Source organism: Cryptomeria japonica, chromosome 1 (genome assembly GCF_030272615.1).
Source record: "Cryptomeria japonica chromosome 1, Sugi_1.0, whole genome shotgun sequence".
Classification (NCBI taxonomy): domain Eukaryota; kingdom Viridiplantae; phylum Streptophyta; class Pinopsida; order Cupressales; family Cupressaceae; genus Cryptomeria; species Cryptomeria japonica.
Window position 1 is genome coordinate 422,520,754 of NC_081405.1, and position 23,269 is coordinate 422,544,022.

At 39.1% G+C, this 23,269-nt stretch overlaps 1 protein-coding gene across 3 annotated transcripts in view; it reads left to right on the forward strand.

The window, feature by feature from the left end:
• LOC131065253 (uncharacterized) overlaps positions 1-23,269 on the forward strand; it is a 162,391-nt gene that overhangs the window by 98,956 nt on the left and 40,166 nt on the right. For all 3 annotated transcript variants that reach the window (XM_059218429.1, XM_059218430.1, XM_057999728.2), the window contains exons 5-6: positions 10,001-10,083; positions 10,181-10,309. In XM_059218429.1, coding sequence (XP_059074412.1) covers positions 10,001-10,083; positions 10,181-10,309 — 212 coding nt within the window. The remainder of the gene's footprint in view (positions 1-10,000; positions 10,084-10,180; positions 10,310-23,269) is intronic.

A 23,269-nucleotide genomic window follows, 5' to 3' on the forward strand; every position in this document is an offset into this window, starting at 1 on the left:
TAAGCACATAAACCAAGGAACCCACGTAACTCAGTAATGTTCTGAGGGCGGGGCTAATCCCTAATCGCCTCAATCTTCTCCTCATGCACCTTCACCCCATCAGCACTGATCACATGGCCCAAATATAAAACCTCCCTAAGTCCAAACTCACATTTGGACAACTTAGCAAATAGAGACTAGCTCTCCATAATGCTAAGTACCTCCTCAACATGTCTGAGATGGTCCTCCCAAGTACAATTGTAAATCAATATGTCGTCAAAGAATACTAGAACTGACTTCCTCAACTGCTTGTTGAAGATATGGTTCATACAGGACTGGAAAGTGGCCGGTGCATTGATAAGGCCAAAAGGCATTACCAGAAACTCATAGTGCCCATAGTGACAACGGAAGGCAGTCTTGTGTACATCCTCTGCTCGTACATGTATCTGATGGTAACCTGAACAAAGATCAATCTTAGAGAAGTAGATAGCTCCATGAAGCTCATCCAACAACTCATCAATGCGTGGAATAGGGTATCTGTTCTTGATTGTCTTTTTGTTCAAGGCTCTGTAATCTATACACATTCGTAGAGTCCCATCCTTCTTCTTAACAAGCACTACAGATGAAGCAAAGGGGCTAGAACTAGGCCGAATGAAACCCATATCCAACAACTCATGAATAGTCTTCTCAATCTCATCCTTATAGGCTTTAGGATGATGATATGGAGTAGCAATCACTGGCTTCGCTCCATCCTCCATCTTTATACCATGCTCAAAATCTCTATTTGGAGGCACTCCAGGAGGTATGTCACCAAATACTCTCCCATGACAGTCCATCATTGACTGAATATCAACATGAAATGCCCTGCCATCCTGAGGTGTAGGTGTTTTGGACTTCACCAAACAATGTGTAGCCCAAATCACATCATTATGTCTAATAATAGTCTCCATCCTGCGAGAAGACACCTCCTTAGGTCCACCATCTGAAGCTGCCCTCAAGATAGTCTTCTTCCCCCCAGAAAGGAACTCTAACTGCATACGGTGGTGATCAATAATGTAACGCCCAGTACCCTGTAACCACTGCATGCCCAAGACCACATCATAATCCTCTAATGGAAGCACATAAAAATCATTGGTCAGAGTATAATACCCCATCTGAATACTAAGCTGTGGAATCCGTTTAGTACATCCCAAAACTGCACCATCTGCCACCTTCACTCCAAAACCACCAAACTCCTCATACTGTAATCCACGCCTCTCCACTAACTTCTGATCAATAAAGTTATGCGTGGCACCTGTGTCTACCAAGCTCATGACCCGCTTGCCCTTCAGTGTACCTTTCAACCGAAAGGCATGAAATTTAGGATAACTGGAGAGGGTAGCCATAGTTACTTTGGCTGTCGCCAAAGGCTCAGGGGTATCTAACTCCAACTGTGTCTGCACCTACTCAACATCCTCCATGCTATCCTCAATGTCAGTGTCGGGTACCTCCTCATCCCCTAACTCAGATGTCACCTCAATCAAATGAACCTTTCCTTTACCCATACAAGGGTGTCCTGGTTCCCAAGGTTCCTTGCAGGAAAAGCATAACTTTTTCCTTCTCAATTCGTTCCTCATCTCCTGATTCATCCAAGGGGGTCTAGATGGTGACCCTCCTTTATTCTGTGAAGTATTGGCCTTCTGTGCAGACCGAGAGTCCCTAAATGGCTTCTTATCTGCCTGATAAGAAGTGGGAATGGTATCCAGTCTCAATGTCACATCAATGGCCTCCTTAAGAGTGGCCGGCTGGAAAGCACGTACCAATCCCTTAAGTCTATCCTGCAATCCCTCAATAAATAACATCACACTCCGCCTCTGGGGCATATCAGGTACCATAACTGCAATACGCTGGAACTCATTAATAAAAGCTTCTGCATGCCCAGTCTATCTAAGATGTGCCAACTCTCTATAGTAGAGCTTTGTATCCTTACGGTCAAAACGTGTAATGAGTCGTTCAGTGAACTCGACATAGGAACGTACCAAGGTGTGATCCTGGGTGACCAATTGATGGTGCCACCAATCATAGGCAATCCCGTCTAAATGCAACACAACAAACTGAATAGCCTCACGCTCAGGCATGGGCCTCAAGGATAGATATATGTCCAGCTTGTGCACCCAAGCTCGTGCACTCGTATCACCAGAGCCAACATATGTAGCCAATGTGATCTTCCCAGTAGCTCTATTGAGGTCATAGTTTTGCTGTTGTGGTGGTCTATAACCACGATCTCCTCTGAACCTAGTTGTATCTCTACGCTGTGCACAATACTGGGGAAGAGGGAAAACATCCCTAACCTCTGGGGGTAGGGCTCTCCACTCAACTGTGGTTGCCAAAACTGACTCCTGGAACCCAACCTCTGGTGGATCTACCTGTGCTGGTTGTTCACCTGGTACAAACTGAGGAAGCAAAGGTCTATCCGTAGCAGGTGTACGATGGCATTCTCGCCTAGAGGAATGAAGGGAGCTCCCAACTGATGAATGGGACAGATGGCTATGTTGACTGCCTGCCACTGAAACTGATCTGCTCCGCCCATGTTTGCCCCTATGTCTATCCAACTCCATTCGTGCCAAGGTTTCCTGTAATCTGTCAAGTGTTTGGACTATCCTGGGCTGTGTAGTGATGAGAGTTCTCATCATCTCCCGTTCTTCATCCTCAATCCGGTTCTGTCTAGCACCCCCTTGTTCATCCGCCATACTGGGTACCTATTCAATTCCACTCTCACGCTCCTGTTGAGCTACCCTGCGTGTATAATACATGTGTATCTCCTCTTTACCCGAATGCATAGAATAAAATGTAACCCTAGTGTGAAAATTCCACACAAACCCTACAGGCTGGTAGGATGATAGCTCTGATACCACTGAAAGATCCCTGATGGATCTTTTAAGCTGACAGGCTGTAATTTTTAATTATTTGTTTTAAAATAAATTCTTCCTGTTTATTAAATGATCTTTCAGAGAGAGACAGAAGTTGCAGAAAGGTTGTGTCTTTTGTTTTTGTCTGTATTTTTCTAGATATAGGTAAACAATGAATAACAACAGCAGCAAATATGAAATAGGCTGGAAAATAATGTGCAATAATATAATATTCAGCCAATCCAAAATAGCTACAAATCGTACTAGGCAAAATACATAAATGATATGCCAGCAAAGTATCTACCAACCAAAATAATGTTGCCGGCTGCAAGAAAGACCATCCACGCACGATGAAAAGAGATGGTTGATGAATACCAATTAGCAACCCATGTGCCAGCTGGAAGGAGGCCGTACGGCTGCTGCAGTCACGTCCAGGCAGCCAAGGGACTCCCACGTGCCAAGCAATATACCCAACGTCCAAAGCCAAAGCTCTTCCAATGCTGAACTTGCACTCCAATTAAAGTCTGAAACCAAATGAAGCTGCTAAAACCTTCTATTGGGGTTTGCGTCCCAATATCCAAGCCCTAGGGTTTGTGTCCTAGTTCTCCAGAAATCGCTCCTCAGAGCAAATTCACAAATGCCAAGTTTGAAGATGTAAAAATATAATAGAATAATGAGCCAACATCTCCTTTTATCTCCCTCTCAAAGCTACTCGAACCCTAAAGGGAGAATATGCTTTTACCTTTATTAAATAATGGCATATTCTTAATTAAAAAGGCCTTTATGTATAGGAAAACACCCCTTTCGTCAAATAACAAAACTCAAGGTGCTAGAAGGTCTTCGGATGATGAAAATAAGTTATAATAATTCAAGACCTTTCCAACGAGCTATAACACATATGCCTGCCTGACCAGAAGAAGCCAAAATCCCCTTATTACTCCAATTAGCTATATAAATAGCTTTATTTAATTAATAAGATGCTAACTTAGGAAATATTAAAAATATATCCCAAATAGCCGTATAATGCTCATCTGACTCCACAAGTTTGAAACGGAGCTTGCCACCTGTCTGTGACTGTTGTCGGAAATCACGGATCCTCGAGCAATCTTGTCCCTAAAATCTAGGGATGCTCCTAGAAGCTAGGAATCATACCCAAATCTCCTGAAACTAAACCCAAGGAATAGTCTCATGGTAACCCAACCCTGGGTACTGTCAAATCCTCCTAAATAGTAGGAATAGCCTCCACAAAAGAAGGAAATGCCTCCTAAAATTAAGGAACTGCTCCAAACTGGTCCACTACTACCAGAATACCAAGTCCCAAACACTGTATAACCACACTGAGTCTCTATCCATCACTGTCAGCCTACAAGACCCCATAATAAGCTGACTCACATGTCTCTGCTAGATAGAGCTAAAGAAGGGATATGACATATTGTTCCTCTTTCGGTGGTTGTTGATATTTACCTTCTATTTATGGGTATGGGTACCATTTTGTACAGATGAATCTGGGCCACTTATTTTGTTTAGATTTTGGCCATTCATCTAATTCTGGAACTCTATTTAAAGGGACTGGTTTTCCCTTATTTTTGTAAGAAGCCCAAGATTGTTGCTGAAGCTCTAGTGAAATGTATGCAGGATTAATGGAAAATTAAGGCTGTTTCATTTCTTTGTGAGTTCATGGTCTCCTTCACCATTTAATTATTCTGTTGTCTTTTATTTTCAGATAGCATTTTTTAGGATAAACATTTGATAGAAGCCTTGGTGTTCATACCATTAAGGACTGATTGATTGTCATTCCCCTTGCATGGTTAGTCTGAACGCACCTATATGCTCAGTTCGGTTATTAAACAGTAAGTGAATGAATGTTGAAATTCTGAATTTATGTTTAGTAGCATGAAAATCTAGTTCTCCTTGAAGATTGCACTGGATTTTTACAGCATTGTGCTTAAATAGCTGATAATGTTAAATCTGGTTATTTGGAGATTTCTGTCTATTTTCCTGAACATGTTATCTGAGTTAATTAATCAGATTTTCTCTATCTCTTTTCCCTATCTCTCTTTTTCCCCCTTTTTTTACCAAGAAGAAACCATAGTCCAACTGAGTAAGTAACAATCCAACTGAAATCAACCGATACAAGACTGTTAAATTTTAGGGAACTCACCTGAAAGTTGTTCATTTAACCGCAAGTCCCCTTTGTGTTTCCAACAAAACACATCAAACCACTAAGTTATCCTGCAGTCAAGACCTGACAACCGAAATATTGAGGTAATCCCCATTGATCAAATAAAAAACAACATTAGGGATTTCCTTATTTCAAGAGAGGATAGGATGCTTAGTATTCTATTCTGCGTTGGTCGGATGGTACCGTAGTGATGCAATTTCAGACACGTCAACACTAACCTACTCACACTACGAAAGGCACACCCAAACCCCAAATTTTGGAAATCTGTAATTTTATGACAATAAGCTGGAAACCCACCAAATCACTCATATCTTTCTCTATACTCAACGGAAAACCCCCAAACTAGATGCAAATGAAAGATGCAAAGAAGGCGATAAGGATATAATAGATAAACAACAACTAACAATGCCCCAAACACAAGACACACAACCCAAAGCACCTCCAGCATAGGGCGTACTAAAGCATAAGTTCGATTTGCAAGATAAATATCAATATACCACGAAAACCAATACAAACTTACAGGAAGAATTGCCTAGGACATCGAAACCCAAGGATCCAATACTCGGAAGCAGCAGGAGGTCACACGGAGACTTATGAATGAAAATATGCTTCAGCCATGACTTCCGCAGCAGCCTGGAAACAGACCAAAACTCAAACTACAGCAGAACTAGCAATCCCACACTTCAACAAACTCGCAAATATCATTGAAAGGTCAGGTAAAACAGCTAGGTATTGTCTTACAAGTATGAAACTGCACTTAGCTAGGAAGGCTCACTTCGAAGCTTAGTTTTCAATTGCCAAACCGACAGCATAACGATGCAATTTTTCAAGATATCCAAATGGGAGGCCAAGCACCTGTATTTATAGATTTTTCCCTCTGAAATTCAAATGTAAATGCTCCCAAATTCACCTCTCCAATTTGCATTTCATTTCACCATCACATGGCTTCCAAATGACATTTCATTTCATTTCCCAAGGTGGGCGCCCAAATTGCAATTTATCCAATAATTAAACAAGTTTGAACTTGCCTAAGTCTTCAAGAACAATTTTCAACGCCTAACTTGGGAAAATTTAACATTGATATAAGATATAAATGTCTTTCCCTAAGTCGCCCAATATAACATTAATCAGTAATAAAATGATTAAATATTAAACCTTAGGATAAGGAAATAATATTTAATTAAATCACTTATGACTCCAATACTGATTATCAACAAAATCTAGGATGAAGCTGAGCAATGAAGACCACTGAATTGCTACAGGATTAGGACCCTGTCCAAACTACTAAAAATAGAATTGCTCAATATTGCCACTTACTAAAAAATAGTAAGTCATGGAATACTCCTCCAAAAAACATGATCTTCGCACTCGGAGAAAGAGCTTGGAAAGCTCAGTAAGACAACATCATCCAAACCCTAACTTACTAAAAATAGTAAGTTCTCACTTCATCAAAGAATCAAATGCATGTTATGCCACCTTGGAGCTCATGAAAAACCCAAAAGGAAACCATAGACAGAACTGAAGAATTCCCTCCTGGTAAACCCTAAAAAGCTCGAGCAGAGCTCCACAAAAGTTGGAAACCCTAATTCTCCTTTCCACATAGCCTATGGGTTTCCGGAATAGGCCAATGGACCACTGAATGCACATCACTGAGAAGGGGACATTACATATTTATCGAGTGAGTTTGGTAATTGAATTCCACATTCCAGCTAAGCGTAATTCCCTTTTTGTTAACCAACAGTATCACATCATATTCACTGAGTCTATCCAACAAAAAGTTGAATGTTTGCTTTGTGAACCTTGGGGTTGCCTTATTTGATCATGAAGTTTAGTGTATGCGGTTTCCTTGTTCATGAGAGGATATAGTACTTAGTATTTTATTTTGTATTCGAGGTGTCATAAAAAACACATCAGCAGTTTTGTTTTCCACAAGGGAATTAGAAACTTTAAACTATAATACAAAGATAGCAGTGAGGGTTTTAAATGAGAGTCACCCTTTATCTTCAAGCATTTGACTCATTGCCCTCATCAAGGTGCATAAACTTTGTTAGATTTTCAATGAGTTTCTAAGTAGCTATTTGCTTTGAACAATGAGTTTGAGGAAGTAATTCTTAGTGTATTATGACTGATTTCCTAGTGTTTTGGACAGCTATTCACCATCATATCATACCTTTAACAGATTGGTATCAAACCCCAGGGAGTTTTCAAGATATATTCTCAATTAATGATTATTGCAAAATCATCAGAACAAAGACTTTCAACATCCAAGGTATCAAAGCTGAAACTTAAGAGTTTTCATGTGCCCTTAGGGTATTGCCATGTTGTAAATAGGAAAAAATTCATTAGATACATAGAAGCCACTCATGAAAAGTGCTATTTTGGGAGTTTTAAAGGTATATTTTCAATTAAGGATTATTGCAGAATCAGCAGAACAATACTTTTAAGTTTCAAGGCATCAAGATGAAACTTCAGAGTTTTCATGTGTCTGTAGGGGATTGCCATGTTTTGAGCAAGAAAAACTTCATTAGATACTAGAGGCCAGTTATAATCTAAGTGCTATTTTTAGCAACAATTAAATTTGGTGGTGCTATTCTAGTGTTTCTAGGCATGGACGAGGGCTTACTTTTAGGTTGCTTGTAATGACCCTCTCTAGTATTTCAACAAGTTTCTAATTTCTTTTTTCAATATCGGAATAACAAAAAAATAGTAATTACAGCATGCAATTTCAACAGCATAAAATGTTTCAAGATAAACTGAAATCTTGATTAAAATGGCTGTAATCCACACATGCTGATAACAACTTTTATTTATTTTTATATAATGCAGCAACCGAAATTTACTTAAAACATTTAAATATTATTAAAAACAAGTATAAATGAAGCTACTTGCTAGATCATTGATGTATGCCAAGATTTAAGTTTGTTCATATGACCACTCAAGAGTATAGAAAGTCAGTAATTTAATGTAAATAAAAAATGGTATGAATTCCTTCTCCAATGGTACAACGGACAATATTCAGAATTTCAAAGTATTTATTCTTTATGATAATTATGACTCACTTTCTTGACTTATATGGCGGTCCTCACAATTTTCATTTGTTTCCCTTTGAATAGTGTATGGCAGCCAAGGTTAAGTATTTCAATAAATTTTTATTGATCTTTGAACCTGGGACTTGTACTGCTCCCCCAAAGTTAATAAACATGAATACACAACGTTTATGGTTGGAAATAATAGGAAAACAACATAGATGTATGGTTAAACCAAAAATGGGAGATTTGTCATTGAAAGCCCAGCAAAATAAGGTACTTTGAAATCCCCCAATTCTGATATGGAATATGAAGTTCTCAAACTTATTGGAATATTCAATCACCAAATTGAAACTATAACAACAGCAATTTTTCAATGTCATTGCGATCCCTAAATGGAATTACCACAAAAGGACAATAGAGTTTTCGTTCTCCATCCGAAAAGAAAATCAAGAGATTTTTGTTTCTAGATTTCTACACCAAAGGTTTTTCATCCTTGGGTGTGCAGATGAACAAAATGCTCAAGCAATGAAAAGGGGTTTGATTATGATAACAATGGATGCACTTGTCAGTGCCAAACTCTTATGTATTCACCTTTTAACTTTCAGTTTTCTTTTCCCACATAATGTTTTCTCCAAAGGTGTTTGAAAACACTTCTAATAAATTATTTCATTATGCCCACATTAATAAAGTAATACAAATACATAATTTGGTTTTTTACAAAATTATTGAAAAAAACTACTGGACAACCTAAATTATTATTATTGAATTATTCCCTTAACATTATCCCTTAGCCTGTGGGAAATAAGAAATAGGCTACCGGTTTCCTAGATAACTTAATTTTGAAAAGGAGACATAACATTGCTTTAGTTAGTTTTTATTTTATTAGTTGTTTTTTTTTATTTTTGCTTTGAAGTATCTTTCTTCTTTTTTTGTAACATTTGGAGAGGTTACTTCAAAACATTTTTTTGGGGATATCTAATTATTATGCTCAAATCCCTAAAGGCTATTCCTTGTGACCTATAAATAAGTGTCTTGGACACAAGACATTAGAAGTGAGTTAATGCAGTAAAAACTGTATTGAAGCTAAGGTTATCATTGAACTTGTGCTTATAATGAATTGAATCGAATGTAGATTGTAGTGTCAAGCTTTGCATTGGCAACACTGTCTACCTAGGTTGTAGCTTTGCATACAATTTATTTGTTCAATATTTGGAATTGTGTTGTAGATTTTTGTACTATTATTCCTTTCAAATCCTTGTTTGACTGATTAGTTCTCTATTTTAGCCAGCCTAAAGGTGTTATTTGTATGTGTTTAGATTAGTTGTTTCATCCTTAATGTCTGAAAATCTTTTTTGCAAGGTATGGTTGATAATAAACTTGTGTATGTATCTAAGGCAAATCAATAGGCACTTTATCATTTTCATCTAACCCTTTGCCTTAGTGAATCTCTTGTGGTGTACATGTTTGCATATCATGTCTATAGTTTTAGTCCAAGGCCAGTTTAGTATTGTTGGATCTCAAGGAACTTCCCCGCCTAATTTGAAGAGAGGTTTTAACTCCCAAACTGTTCCATTGTGTGATGTCTTGAAACAGATAAATCAAAATGCTACTACATACAAACTAGGCACCTAAGCTAGTAACCAAACTCATACAAAAATAATATAAGGTTCATAGATAAGGGTCATAACACAATGCGCTTTCAACTAGATGTGATTTTAATCTGCCTTCCCATGTCCCATCTGGATGGGGCGTCCATAAACACAGTTATGAATCCCACAAGAACATAGTAGTGATTAGAGTTTGCAGATTTACATTTACTATTGAATACAATATGTTGTTGCTAGGAATTTGACATTTGCAAGGCAATTACATAACAAGCTTCTTAAGGCATGCCAAACTTATCTTTATTTGATTCTGTTTAGGTGCGAAAATATGAACCCTTCATTGTGATAGAGACCAAAGGTGATAAGCTGACAGGTTCATCAGGTTTCAATGATGTCACTGGGTATGTACTATAGTCAACATTTACTACCACTCCAAATATCGTTTAACACTGCTGGAACTGTGCATGGTAGTTATGGAGTATGCCTTGTATTTTCCAGGTATATATTTGGAAAAAATACCAAGAAAGAAAAAATTCCCATGACAACACCTGTTTTTACCCAGAAAACAGAGGCGTCTTCACAAGTACAGATTCAAGTTGTTCTTCCATTGGAAAGGAAAATATCAGAGTAAGTTTTTCTTTATCCTATGTGTCTCCTTCGTATTGAAACAACATGGTGGAGTGCCAAATACAAATCTAAGTTGCCAAATGCTACCAACATAAGCTAAATAAAGTTCAATATTATCAGATATTTGTGCACTTAAGATGCTTCTAAAATATGAGAATTCAACATCGTAAATCTTTTGTTTTAGCCTCTGGAAACAAAATACATGTTTATGATTTTTATTTTGTTTGGTTGATGCAGGAAGAAGAAAATGAGAATTTAACTGTCTTCATTAAATTGTGCTTTCTTGCATTTTGATGTTTCTGATATTCAATATCTCTTAAATTCTTCTTTTTAAGATTTCGTAAAGGGTTTGAAGATATCAGGTTGGCACATGTGTAGCTCATTCTGTTTGTAAGATGGTATATAATAATATTATAGGCTGAGGTGCTGAATAGAGCAATAATATATTGGAAATGCCTCATAGAAAGGCCTAGGAACCCATAGAAGGGCCATGAGATCCAATGCAGGATTTAAATTTAATGACCAAACCAACAATAAGAGTCATGCAATGATAAACTGAGCCTAGATCAACGAAAGCATCTGAACTATACCTCAATCCAGTGCACTTTGGTGCTCATATCCACTAATTGTTAATATAAATTCATTATGACATATCTTCACAGTCCGCAATCATGCAATTGTTCTTCATTACTCTTGTAGAGCATTTATTTCAGATTGGAATCAGATCTTTGTTTGTCTGTCACAACATGGACACTGTGAGCTAGGAAGTGTGAACTTACTTTACAAAATTAGAAGGAATTCATTTTCATCTTTATTGCTCTACAAGGGCATCCTCTTGATTATATAGGTGTAATTATATATGTTGAAACCTGCTGGCAAGAATTGCCCCTCTAGGATGTGATCCCTTGGAGAAACAAATTTTGGAAATTGGAATCTGAAATGTATCTTGCTTGCTTGAAAACTCTTGAGAAGCATTTCCCAACTTAGGAAACTTATTAGTCACCTCAAACCTCTCTCATACCTGGTGGAGAGTGTCATTTATTTTTCCCCATTAATCATTGTAATGTTCTTTTTTCTGGTCCATTCCAACATCCTGGAAACTTGAACTTATTTGGAGAGTTCTAGCATTATCGTAAAGGTATTCTGACAATGGCAGAGAGTTCCTAGAGCCTAGATGAACACAATGGTACTTTTTGTGTGCAGATCCAACATTTTAGGAGCACCCCACAGTTATTGGAGAAGTCCATCATCTTGGGAGAGCACCAAATTTTACACAGATTGATATCCTACGCACTTAAAGGTATTGGTAGTGTGGTCAAAATATAGATTCATATTTTGGGCTATTTTAATATTTTCCATAACTTTGCTGGTTGTACAGAAAAAAATAAATGATCAAATGGTTAAATATTTAAGTTGTCGAAAAGTGAAAAATCAAAAGACAACTTATATTTAATTATTTGAAAAAAAGGGGTTGTCATAAGGAGACAAAACTGTGGCTTATTTTTGGGCCCAAAAGTAAAGTCAAATTAAAAATCACTTCAGGCTAGAAATTAAAAAGTTATGGAAAATAATATTTTATTATTTCTAGAAAAGGTGTGTAAAGAGGAGAATTGAGAAGGAAAAATTGTTCTTGGCATTTTCATTTGTAATTCCAAACTTTCATAAAGAGCAACTGTTCATCTTTGGGCCTAGGACAGAAACTCGCCCAGTGAATCTACAAGTTTACTATGGTTTGAAAATTTGAATGAAGCATTGACATATCATTTCCAGCTATCAAGGTATTCATTTATTTGCAAATAGTAATACTATTGAAATATTGTTGAGTGGAATTTCTACTTAAAATCGTAGCTGGCTGCCATTTTTCAATTGTGTTGTTATCAAGACCATAGGGGAAGGAATTAATCTGGTTGCCCTTTGTTTACTGCAACTGGTAAATTAAATACAGGAAATAATAATGTACATGACAATGCATACCAGACACGGCGGTAAAATATGTCTTTATTCGCACATTCAATTATTACAGAGAAGAGACCAAAGATGGTTGGCCAAGGCTTACAGTAGATCCGACAATACCATCCTACTTCCTTGATAGTACATGACATATTTAAAGGACCCGATGGTTGCCAAGAGGTACGCAATCGTCAACCAACCGACACATAACTACCCGAGATTGACAACCCACTCAATACAATTAATTAATACCTTGTCGGATAACAAATATTATCAAACATAACAATAGGCAATTTATGCCGACAACATCATCCCCCCCAAAAGAAAAAGTCGTCTTCCAGACGACAAGTAAACATCAAATAATATTCAGGAAGACTAATGACAGACAAAGACTTCGACTGGACAACCCCAACTTGTAGTGTACCTGCCAAATCAAATGGGGGTCTGGGGGCCGCGCCCCCAGTGGAATCAAGGGGCAGCGCCCCTCGCAGGGTCCCGGGGCAGCGCGGTATAGGGCGGGGTCGAGGGGCAGCGCCCTGTTGACGTGTATTTTGTACACAGCCTAACACAGAATAAAATACCCAAGGGTACCTTATCCTCTCTTGAGAAAATAGTCTCTAACTGCTGAAGATTCGCTTAAAGGATCAGTTAGGTAGACTCCAAGGTTCTTTGATGTAGGGTCTCTACGTGTGGACAAGCTCCAGTGGTATGATGTGATTTGCTGGAATCACAAGGGGACTTACATTGAACTTCCGATCTGCTTTGCTGGACACAGGCTCTGACTAACTTAGATTTGAAAAATGAAAAAAAGATAAGGGCGAAGAGAGGATCTAATCCTAATACGAAGAATGTAGGAGCAATGACTTGACTTTTGATGAAACTCTAACTAGGTCTTGTTTTGACATCAATGGAACATCTACACAAGACTAGTGCGATCTTCTATGGGAAGCTTTATGATGTTCAAATCATCACCGCAGGCATAGATACCATCCAAGTTGATGCATATCAATGAAGAGGCAACAAATTGAAATTGAGCTTAAGCTGAACGATTCCAGTTGACTACACAAGGCAAGTCTGCAATCAACAAACTGCTAGTAGTATGGATATACGAATTTCACCATCAATTAAGCACATTTCCTCCATTCATCTAATTATCTACCATCTAAAATTGAAGACTCAACAAGAAACCATGCAAATTGCAAGAAAACGACATATTTCACCATTACTTCAATGAAAATGGAGTTTGTTTACAATCAATGGCAACAATTTCTTGCCTTGTCCTCCTATTCTACTCTCTAATTGCTATTCTATCAACTATATTCTAACTCTTCCAACTATTTACATGCTATCTCTAACTTATTGCTAATTCTTTCTAATCTCCTTTACAAATGAAATGTCTGGGCTTATATAGTGCCCACAATACAATTTGATGGCTTAGATCAATTCAAGATCAATGGACAAGATTCAACAATGAAAACCCTAATTAGGGTTTGTTACAACCATTACATAACATTTAATGCTTGACCAATGATAAAATTGTATTGCTTGGACACATGTCCCTTCTAGAAAAATCGACCAATGGATAGCCAGGGTAGGTACATCGGAGTTTGTGCCACCTTCCATGAGTTAAGTACATTGAATCTGGACATGCTGAGATGGACTTCACTGATTGGAGAAATGATGACTAGGACGCCACCTCATTTGACACTTGGAACTTGGTAGATATTCAACTTGATGTTGTTGAGAAGCTTGCTTTAATTAATTCATCTGGAACTATTTTGCTTCTTCAACGAGCCCTTGTTCTAACTCCTTGCGTCCTTGATGTGCAGGAAGATGATGTACCTCGCCTTGGAACGCTGGACTGAAAGAGGTCGCCCTTGTCCTGGCTTGATCGTCCTGGCGAAGACCGTCCTGGCGAAGAGATCTCCATTTGATGCCTACACAACATTTCAAAATTAGTACCATGATTTTGCAATACATAACATAAATTAGAGAGCAAATTTTAGGAAACTTAATGATAAGTCCTTTATTAATCATTTCCTAAAAAAGACTGAGCTAAGGCAAAACAAAATTCCAAAATTCAAAATTAAGGCAATGACAATCAAAATTTGAAATTAAAACAAGAGATCTTGCCATACCTTACTTGAGAGCTTAACTCTAAAATGCAAAATGAATAAAATTGCCTAGGCAAAATTGGCGTAAGATGGTCATCAACGTGATTCTTCTTCAAAATGACAACTTCGCCACCTTTGATATGTCCTTGGCAAGTTCGCTCAAGTGAGATTAAGTTCGCACCACCTTTGGATAGATGTTTCGCCTTGGATAAAACTAGTGCCTTCTTTTGTTTTGAAATGAAATTCGCTCCTTCAAACACACTCGCACTCCCTTGATGATGTTTGCGCCTTCCTTGACAAGACCCGCACCTTGAAGATAATTTCGCACTTCTCCCTTTGAGATCGCATGAAAAATGATAATGTGAAAATAATGATTCTCACCTCCCTTTATAGCGCTCATCTCACAATTACCACCTTAGGCCGACTTGATAATTAATAAGGCAAATTTAAAATAAACTTAAAAGGCCGACCTTCAAAAACAAATAAATACCAAGCGCTCCTTTTGATTTTTAATGATTAATTAATAATTAATTAAATGCCTTTATCATTTAAATTGACAAATTCAATTTTTACAAGGCAAAATAATTAATTAACATTAAGCGCAATATTTAAATGCTATTTTTAATAAAATATCGATTTTGTTAGCATTTAAATAAATTAAAAAAAATGTGTTTTAAGTGCCAAAATGAAAAAGTGAGAAGATACGTACCTCATCGCCCTGGTCCCTGACTGAGGGACAGGAGCGATCCATCAATTTGGTCATGATTCTTGCAATTTTTACGTCCAAGGTCCTTATTTCCACGTTGGAATTGCCATTTTCGCTAGGTCCTTTGAGCTTAATTGACTTGTTCTTGCAAATGAATATCCTTTAGATATGATATCGCCCTGGTCCCTTGGAGAGGGACAGGAGCGATCGCCATTGTTTCTCCTTGATCTTGCATCTTTGAACTTCAATCTTCATTGTGGGGACAAACAACGTTATTCCTTCATTCCTTTCTCATTTCACTTGAATTTTACAAGGCGCTTTGATGTTTAGAAGATCATCGCCCTGGTCCCTTGGAGAGGGACAGGAGCGATCCTTGTGTCCTAGCTCAAATTTGCAAACTTTTGATCTTCGTTCTTCGTTCATTGCCTTCCAAAGGACGTCCTCGATCTTGCCCACCCTTGCATTGTCTTGATTTTGTCGGAACATGAGTGTTTTAGTAAAAATCGCCTTGGTCCTTGTCCAAAGGACAGGAGCGATATAGCCTCTTGGTACAAATTGGTGATCGTTTGACATTTGAAGCCTTTGGTATATCACCTTCGACGGACGCCTTAGACCTTTTATCACCTTGCAAAACATTGACTCAACGTGATTTTTGTATGAATTAGCCGATATATTCAACATCGCTCTGGTCCCTTCCTGAGGGACAGGAGCGAATTTCAAGATTTTGAGCTTGTCTTTGCCTTTTTCAACTTGCCATTGTCTTCATTGGGTAAAACGTGGTCCCTTGATCCTCCTCAATCACTTGATGCGTGATAAATTTTCAAAATTTAGAGCCTTTATACAAATTTCGCTCTGGTCCCTTCCTGAGGGACAGGAGCGAACTGGGAGTCTTAGTGCAAATCTTTCAATGTGACGACCTTTGTAACTTGTTGCTTGATGGAAATGCCTTGAGACGTCCTTGCCACCTTGTTCTTCGCCTTGGAGTGGTTTTGAACTTGAAGAAAAGGCAACATACTTATTGTATCGCCCTGGTCCCTTGGAGAGGGACAGGAGCGATTTTGCTCTTGTGGGCCTCATTTCACTTCATCACCTTCGAAAATTATATTCAACGGATTCGCAATGCCTCCTTTCATTCAATCATACCTTGAGATCGGTTGAAATTTGGTGAGAAAATCATGTACAACAAAAATCGCTCTGGTCCCTTCCTGAGGGACAGGAGCGAACTTAAGCATTTTGGTCCTTTGTTGACGTTTGATAATCTTCAATTTGTCTTCAACGGGTTCGATTGACCTCCTTTCTTGCCTTTGAACATAAAATTTGCTTGGTCTTTGTTCAGGACGTACCTTATGAAGAACTTCGCTCTGGTCCTTCAGTGAGGGACAGGAGCGAAATTGACCCTCTAGGCAAAACTTCATCATTTCATTGTTTTTGATCAAGTCTGGATGTTCTATCATGCTCATTTCGTCCTTCACCATGCCTTTGATGTCTCGATTCGTCCAAACAAGGTCAGGAATGGCTCAACTAAGCATTTTCGCTCTGGACCCTTGGTGAGGGACACAAGCGATTCGCCTTGGTCCCTTGGAGAGGGACAGGAGCGCTTTTCGCTCTGGACCCTTGGAGGAGGACAGGAGCGAAATTTGACTTTTCGCACTCTTTATCAGGATAATTTTAATGGAATATAACATTTAAGTATAAGAAACTTATACTTTAAGTTATATTCCATATATACTTTCAGGATGTTTGAGAGTGGTTTCAGACCTCCAGGAGTTATATTGCAAAATCTAGTTTTTGGAGGTTTTTTCAGTTTCCAGACTTAGTCAAATTTCAGGATCAGGGCATTCCAGACTTAGCCAAATTTCAGGATCAGGACTTCACTCAAGCCGGACCTGCTACCCTGTTGATCTCCCCGACAGCACTTCAAGTTATATTCATTTGATAAAATGCACCTCTTTGGACCTTTTCACATCGTCAAGACGTTAAAATCCTGCAAGGACAAAGCAAAATTGGATTTGTAGCTCCGGTCCTTCACTGAGGGACAGGAGCGATTTTGCTCCTACAGGCCAAAATATCATGATTTTACACATTTTAACACTTCACAAGGCGAAAACAAAACAATTCCAATGCCCAGGATCAAAAATCAAAAAAGTCAAAATTTGGTCAAAAATATTCAATTGGACAAAAATTCACATAACACTTAGACAAATTTAAGCTCTGCATTCAAAATTCCAATTGAAAATAGACCATTCTGGCGAATTCATTTCATTCAAAATTTGCATTCTAGAAAAGGAAATTCAAAAAGCTCCCAAAACCGACTGGATTCAAATCAAAACCCTAAAAAGCAAAGCGAAAACGAGCAAAAAACATGGGTCCCCATTTGCAATGGGGCGATGTGTGAAAACGTCACAACACGCCCCTGCTGCCAACACCAAATTGCAACCTTCAAAACCACACGGAAATCCATGGTGCACATGATTTTCATGATTTTTAAGACGCCAATAACAATGTTGATGAAGCCAAAAAAGAGTTTTAACCAACATTTGCAACATGTCGTGAAGAAACCACTTTGCTGTATGGAACGATGGCATTGAGAGGATTGTACCATATATGACACGATGAGAACTCCACATGCAGGCTAAGGTTGATGATGTACGGCTGATTGGTGTTCCCGTACAGGATGCAACCATTGTTGTACGATGCGAAAGAAATGCTCTGGCCATACGGTGTCGACAGTAGGCTTTGTCCGTACTGTTGACATGTCTAAAGTTGCGAAACTACGACTTCATCCGGCCAACGCAGAATAGAAATGCTAAGAATCCTATCCTCTCTTGAGATAAGGAAATCCCTAATGCTGTGTTAAATTGATCAATGGGGATGACCTCAATGTTTTGGTTGTTAGGTCTTGACTGCAGGATAGCTTAGTAATTGATGTGTTTTGCTAGAAACACAAAGGGAACTTACGGTTCGACGGAATTGGTTTTGTACAGGTTCCCTAAAGTTTTATAGTCCTATATCATCTGATTTGCTTCTAATTGATGTTATTTCAGCTTGACTGGAGGGTTTCTTTAATGAAAAAGGAAAAAAGGAGGGATAAGGATAAAGAGTGAATAAGAACAGCTAACTAATTTTAACTAAGACAACATATTTCAACCCATAGATGAAAGTCTCAAAATAACTAGAAATTACTTTGCCAGCTAATTAGCACAACTAGGTAAAAACCAGTGCAATCATCTAAGGATTTTTTTGAATTTTCAAGTTTATTAGATACGAACACTGGACTCTTACACCCATTCATCCAAATCTAATAACTGAACATAGCACAAAAGGGGTTCAGACTAACCATACAGAAGAAACAATAATCAACTATTTCCTAATGGTATGAACCAAGATTTTCCATCAAATATATGTATAAATAACTGTCTGAAATTAAATACAGTTGCAGAAATATGAAATAAATGGAGAAGAGAACCATGCACTCATAGTAAAACAAACATAGCTTTACATCCATTAAACCCTGTATGTATTTCGCCAGAGTTTTTGCAACAATCTTTTTTTCTCTCTAACAAAGGAGGAACTAACTCCTTTATATAGAATTCCAAAAATTGATGAATGGCTAAGATTAAACTTAAACAAGTGGGCCAGATTCATCCTCTATCAAAACTGCCCATACCCATAAATGGGAGGCAAAATATCAGCAACAACAAAAGGAGAAACAGTAACTACCAACAAGGTAATCAATAACTACCCAAAAAGCTGCTCCAAAAGTGCACATGCACGGAGCTCAAGATTTACAACTGTTTTGGCAGTTAGAAATGAACTTTATGCCTAAAAAGTGCTTTTTAAGATTTTAAAAGAAACTTGCACTTTAGGAAAGCACTTTCTCCTTTTCTGTTGTAGACCCTTTTTCCAAAAATTCATCCTCGCTGTGCAAATACTCTTTCCAGATGTCCCGACCTGCTGTACGCTCTGCTCGAACATATTCCTGAAATCCGATTCATAGCTGGAACAACACCATGCTTTGGGGCATAGGAGGATGGCGTATTTTATATTGCATACCCTCCAAGTGGCGATCTACATGCTTTAACCCATCCTTCCAGTCAGACCGATGAGCCTCAAAACTTAATATGTCTGAATGCAACCCACTGGCAAATTCTAGGTCCTCTATGGAGTATGCGACCTTATCAATTCTCAATCTATCCTCCCAATCTAGTTGTACTTGATCATCGGACAAACTATTTTTCTTGCCTAGAACCATTGATCGGAGGATCTTTCCACCAAGATCCCTCATGTTTTTCAAAATCTCCTCGCATTCCTCCTGCTCTTTATTAATGGTATCTTTTGTGTCATTCTTCATGTTGGCAGTCCAGTACCATTCTTTAAAAACATTGATGTCATAAGGATCCAGGATAGCGGACAATGTGGGAATCTGCGTGTGGGTCCAAAAAAGAGCCCTTATGGGGGGAAGAATTGTACCCACCACCTCATGGACTCTAAAACACTCCTTTACCTCAAACAATTTGACAAGAATGGTCTCTCGGTGGTGGGTCATTTCCTTTACGTCTTCAATGATCCACTCTCCCTTTTCCTTAATGTCCCGAATCCATTCTCTGACGGCCTTGGCGGTATCACGTACTCCTTCAAACTCGGTTGTAGTCCTTTGTGCTAATGCCAAAGGGGGAACATGGGATTCATGGGCATGTTGCAATGGTTTTAGCAGGTGATCAATGTATCCCTCACCCTGCTCAGCACAAACTCGATATATGTCTCTCTCAGCAGTCATTTCTTCGAGTTGTCTGAGCATATTCTGCACGGAATCCTTGAACTCTTCCCTTTCTTGCTCTTTGGTGGCTCGCCCTATCGAGATGGTTGTAATGCTTTAATTGGCCAATGCAATCTGATCTGTTGGCTTATCTATAGGCGGGGTAGCAATATGAATGGTACGGTTCCTCTGCTCATCCTTAGTGATCCGGAAGTAGGTCTTGGGCTTTTTCTTACCTTTGGATTTTATCTCTCCAATGCGAGAGAAGATATCCTCCAAGTTGATAGGTGGCTTGACGGCTGCTTTCCGCTGTGCACGAGCAATTAACCAGTCTTGAGGGATGGTCTGTGCAGATGTTATTGCCAAATTCCCACTTTGTTCCTTGGAGGTTTCAGCTGGCTCACTGCCTATCTGCAATTGATTTGTCATAGAAGGAACGGATGCAGTATCCAATCCCTTACTCATAGCTGAGTTCACCCCTACCTCACTGAACAACTGTCGGGCATCCCCTTGTGATGGTTGCTCTTTAGTTTTGTCGGGCTCTTGGGTCTCATCCCCCTTTCATTCTCCCTCAACAGTGGTGTCATCTTTGCCGACGCTATTCAATTGTAATTCATGCCGACTCCCCTGGGTAAGCTCACGCTTACCAGCCTCTTGATTAGGCGGAATCTCTCCCTCCCCAACTTGATTTCTAGGTTCATCAGAACCAACGATCTTGACCTCTGCATCTGGCTCACCTTGTGCTGGAGGATTATTAGCCTCGAATGCAACAACATCACTCTGGGAAGGTGGAGTAGGTATATAGTCAAGCTCAACTACGTCATTTTTGGGATTGGGGTCTTTGGATGACGAACTGACTTCCGGCCTCTTGATAGGGATCTTTTTCCTTCTAGTTCTTTTTGATGTCCGAGTCCCTCTATTGGCTCTAGCTTTCTTCCTCTTCTTTTCAGGTTTCTCAATCTCCTCTTTAGGTGCGCTTGAGGTTCCCTCATCTTCCAAAGACTGGGAATCAAGACTACCCATCATATTGTATGTAAATTGAATCCCTTCATGGGTTAGTTTTTTGACTTGTTGGGATAACCAGTGATCGATATACCTTCTTGGAGCCTCCATGACTACCTCAAAATCAGTAATTGGATCTTGAGTCCAATGAATGCCTGGCAAGAGGTATTTAACTGCCTCAAACTCTTGGACTTGCAAGCAATCGCCATAATCTGTTACCTAATCTGGGACCCGACGGTACTCATAAAGCCGCATTTGCTGCACACTTAGCCTAGAATACTCACGTCGTCGGACCTCATAGTCATCAGAATAGTTGCTCCAATAATCCTCAATTTATGCCTTCGCTCTGTAGTGCATGCCATAGCTTTCTTCGCCAAATTGTCATGATCGAAACACTTCCTTGGGAAATGTTCCTGTAGGCCATAAGATGCCAATTCAGCAAGTGACTCATCAACTTGTACCGAATTCTTGAAATGCACATCGAGGTCTCCCAAGATCATGGGGAAGGCGAATCCGGATTGTTTCTTATCTCTGAGTAGGTTGCCTGCTGGGTGTGCCTGTCTTGCGACTTCCATAAGGACTATTTTGTCTGTCGGATAGCGTGGAAGTCGGAATGGAGCTCCCTCAAAGCCTGCTATCCTGATATAGGTGAACCTAGGGAATTGGATAAACCACACGCCATACTTTTGTACCAAAATGGTAGCCTACTCTAAGAGCCTTATGTGCAATCCTCCTTGCATTAACCTGACTAGGCGCATTGTAAAGGTGCCATTGACACGCTCATATTGACCAATTGCATAAGCAACGTTGTTCTTTTCTCTTTGAGCTATGTCATAGTAATGCAGTTGAGGGTAGCATTCATACACCTTGACCTGATTTGGGTCGTTCCCGATTTCACCCTTCTTGATTAATCCTGTTAGTTGCTGGTGTCGGGCAAACATGTAAATCAGGTAGGAAGTCAGGTGAAGTACTTCTTTTCCTCAAGTTCGACTAGTTGTGTATGGATATTATCGCTGTGATTTGAGCCCAGTCGAACTTGGACTTCCCAGCAAAGACCTGCTCCGTAAAGTAGAACATCCACTCTTCAAAAAGATTGGATTGAGGGAGTCCCATAAACCGGCTGAGTAAGGTGACCATGTCACCATACTCATTATGAAAGTCACTTCTGGGGGTCCTTTTACTGATCCTAATGCTCGGAGGCCTTCTCTCTTTATACCATTCTTCGTTTATCAATGTCTTGCATTTAGCAGGATTCATGTCGTAAGCAACCTGAGCCTCATCTATAGTTGTAGAAATGGGATTATCGGGAAATGGGATGTCAAATGCTTCCCCAATGGCCTCAGGTGTGAAATCAGCTAGCACCATATTTTCTACGACCACTAATCTGGTCTCTGGCTGATAATGCCTGACAACCTCAACTACTAGTTCATAATTTTGCACTGATGGAGGGAAACCTGCTGCTTGAGCAATACCACTCTCCATCATCCGCCTGGGCTTGCCATAGGCGTTAGGAGAATCTACCCTGTTTCTGAAATCCTGAATGTCTGACTTTATAACAGAACTTGGAAAGGGTTGAAGGTAGCTTGACGGTTTGGCACAAGATGCCTCGACAACAGTTGAGTGTTCTTTAGGAGCATACCATTATTCCTTCCAGGGTCATGTATCTGGAATTAGAAGAGCTTCTAGAGAACAAAGCCCTTGTTCTCCAATCCCTCATTGAAGAGATTGATGACGCAATGAGATTGCGAGTTGAAGTATTCCAAGGTGTTTTTTTCACCGTGAGAAGACTTCTTGCAATATCATGGGTCAGAATGGGGAGTTGATACCAGAAGAAGAAGTGCTCGCAGATCTACAGATGAAGATTCATAATGAGTGGAGGAGTGAACAATTTTTAGCTGCCTCGATTCAATTTTTGATGAAACATCAAATCTTGCACGAAATCTAGTCCACTTGGAGAAGAACAACTCTATGCTTCTTCAATGCCATGATACCATTGTAAAGACCATGGTTGTTGCCAAGAACACCTACGAGCCGAATCCTGCTGAGCTACGAACGATCATCCAGAAGTTCAAAGGATTCATGTCTTCGCATGTTGCAACTTAAGTGTTTTTCAACACTTAGTTGCATTTTTCAGAATTGTAATCTCTTAGTTGTAGTTTTTCTTTTGACATGTTTACTTGTAAAATTTTTTTGTAAATTGCAAGTCAAGTCATTACTTGCACTTTTTTAATTACAAGTAGATGAGTAACAAGTCAATTTAGAATAGGACTTGTAACTTTGAATAAGTCATAGTTAGTTATTGAATAAGTCTTGGTGGTTGAGAGAATTTCTCAAGTTAGTTAGGATCCTCCCACCTTTTTCTCAAGACTCATCTCCTATAAATACTTGAGGGGTCTATTGTAATCTTTATCTTTTTGAAAGCAAGCAAAACT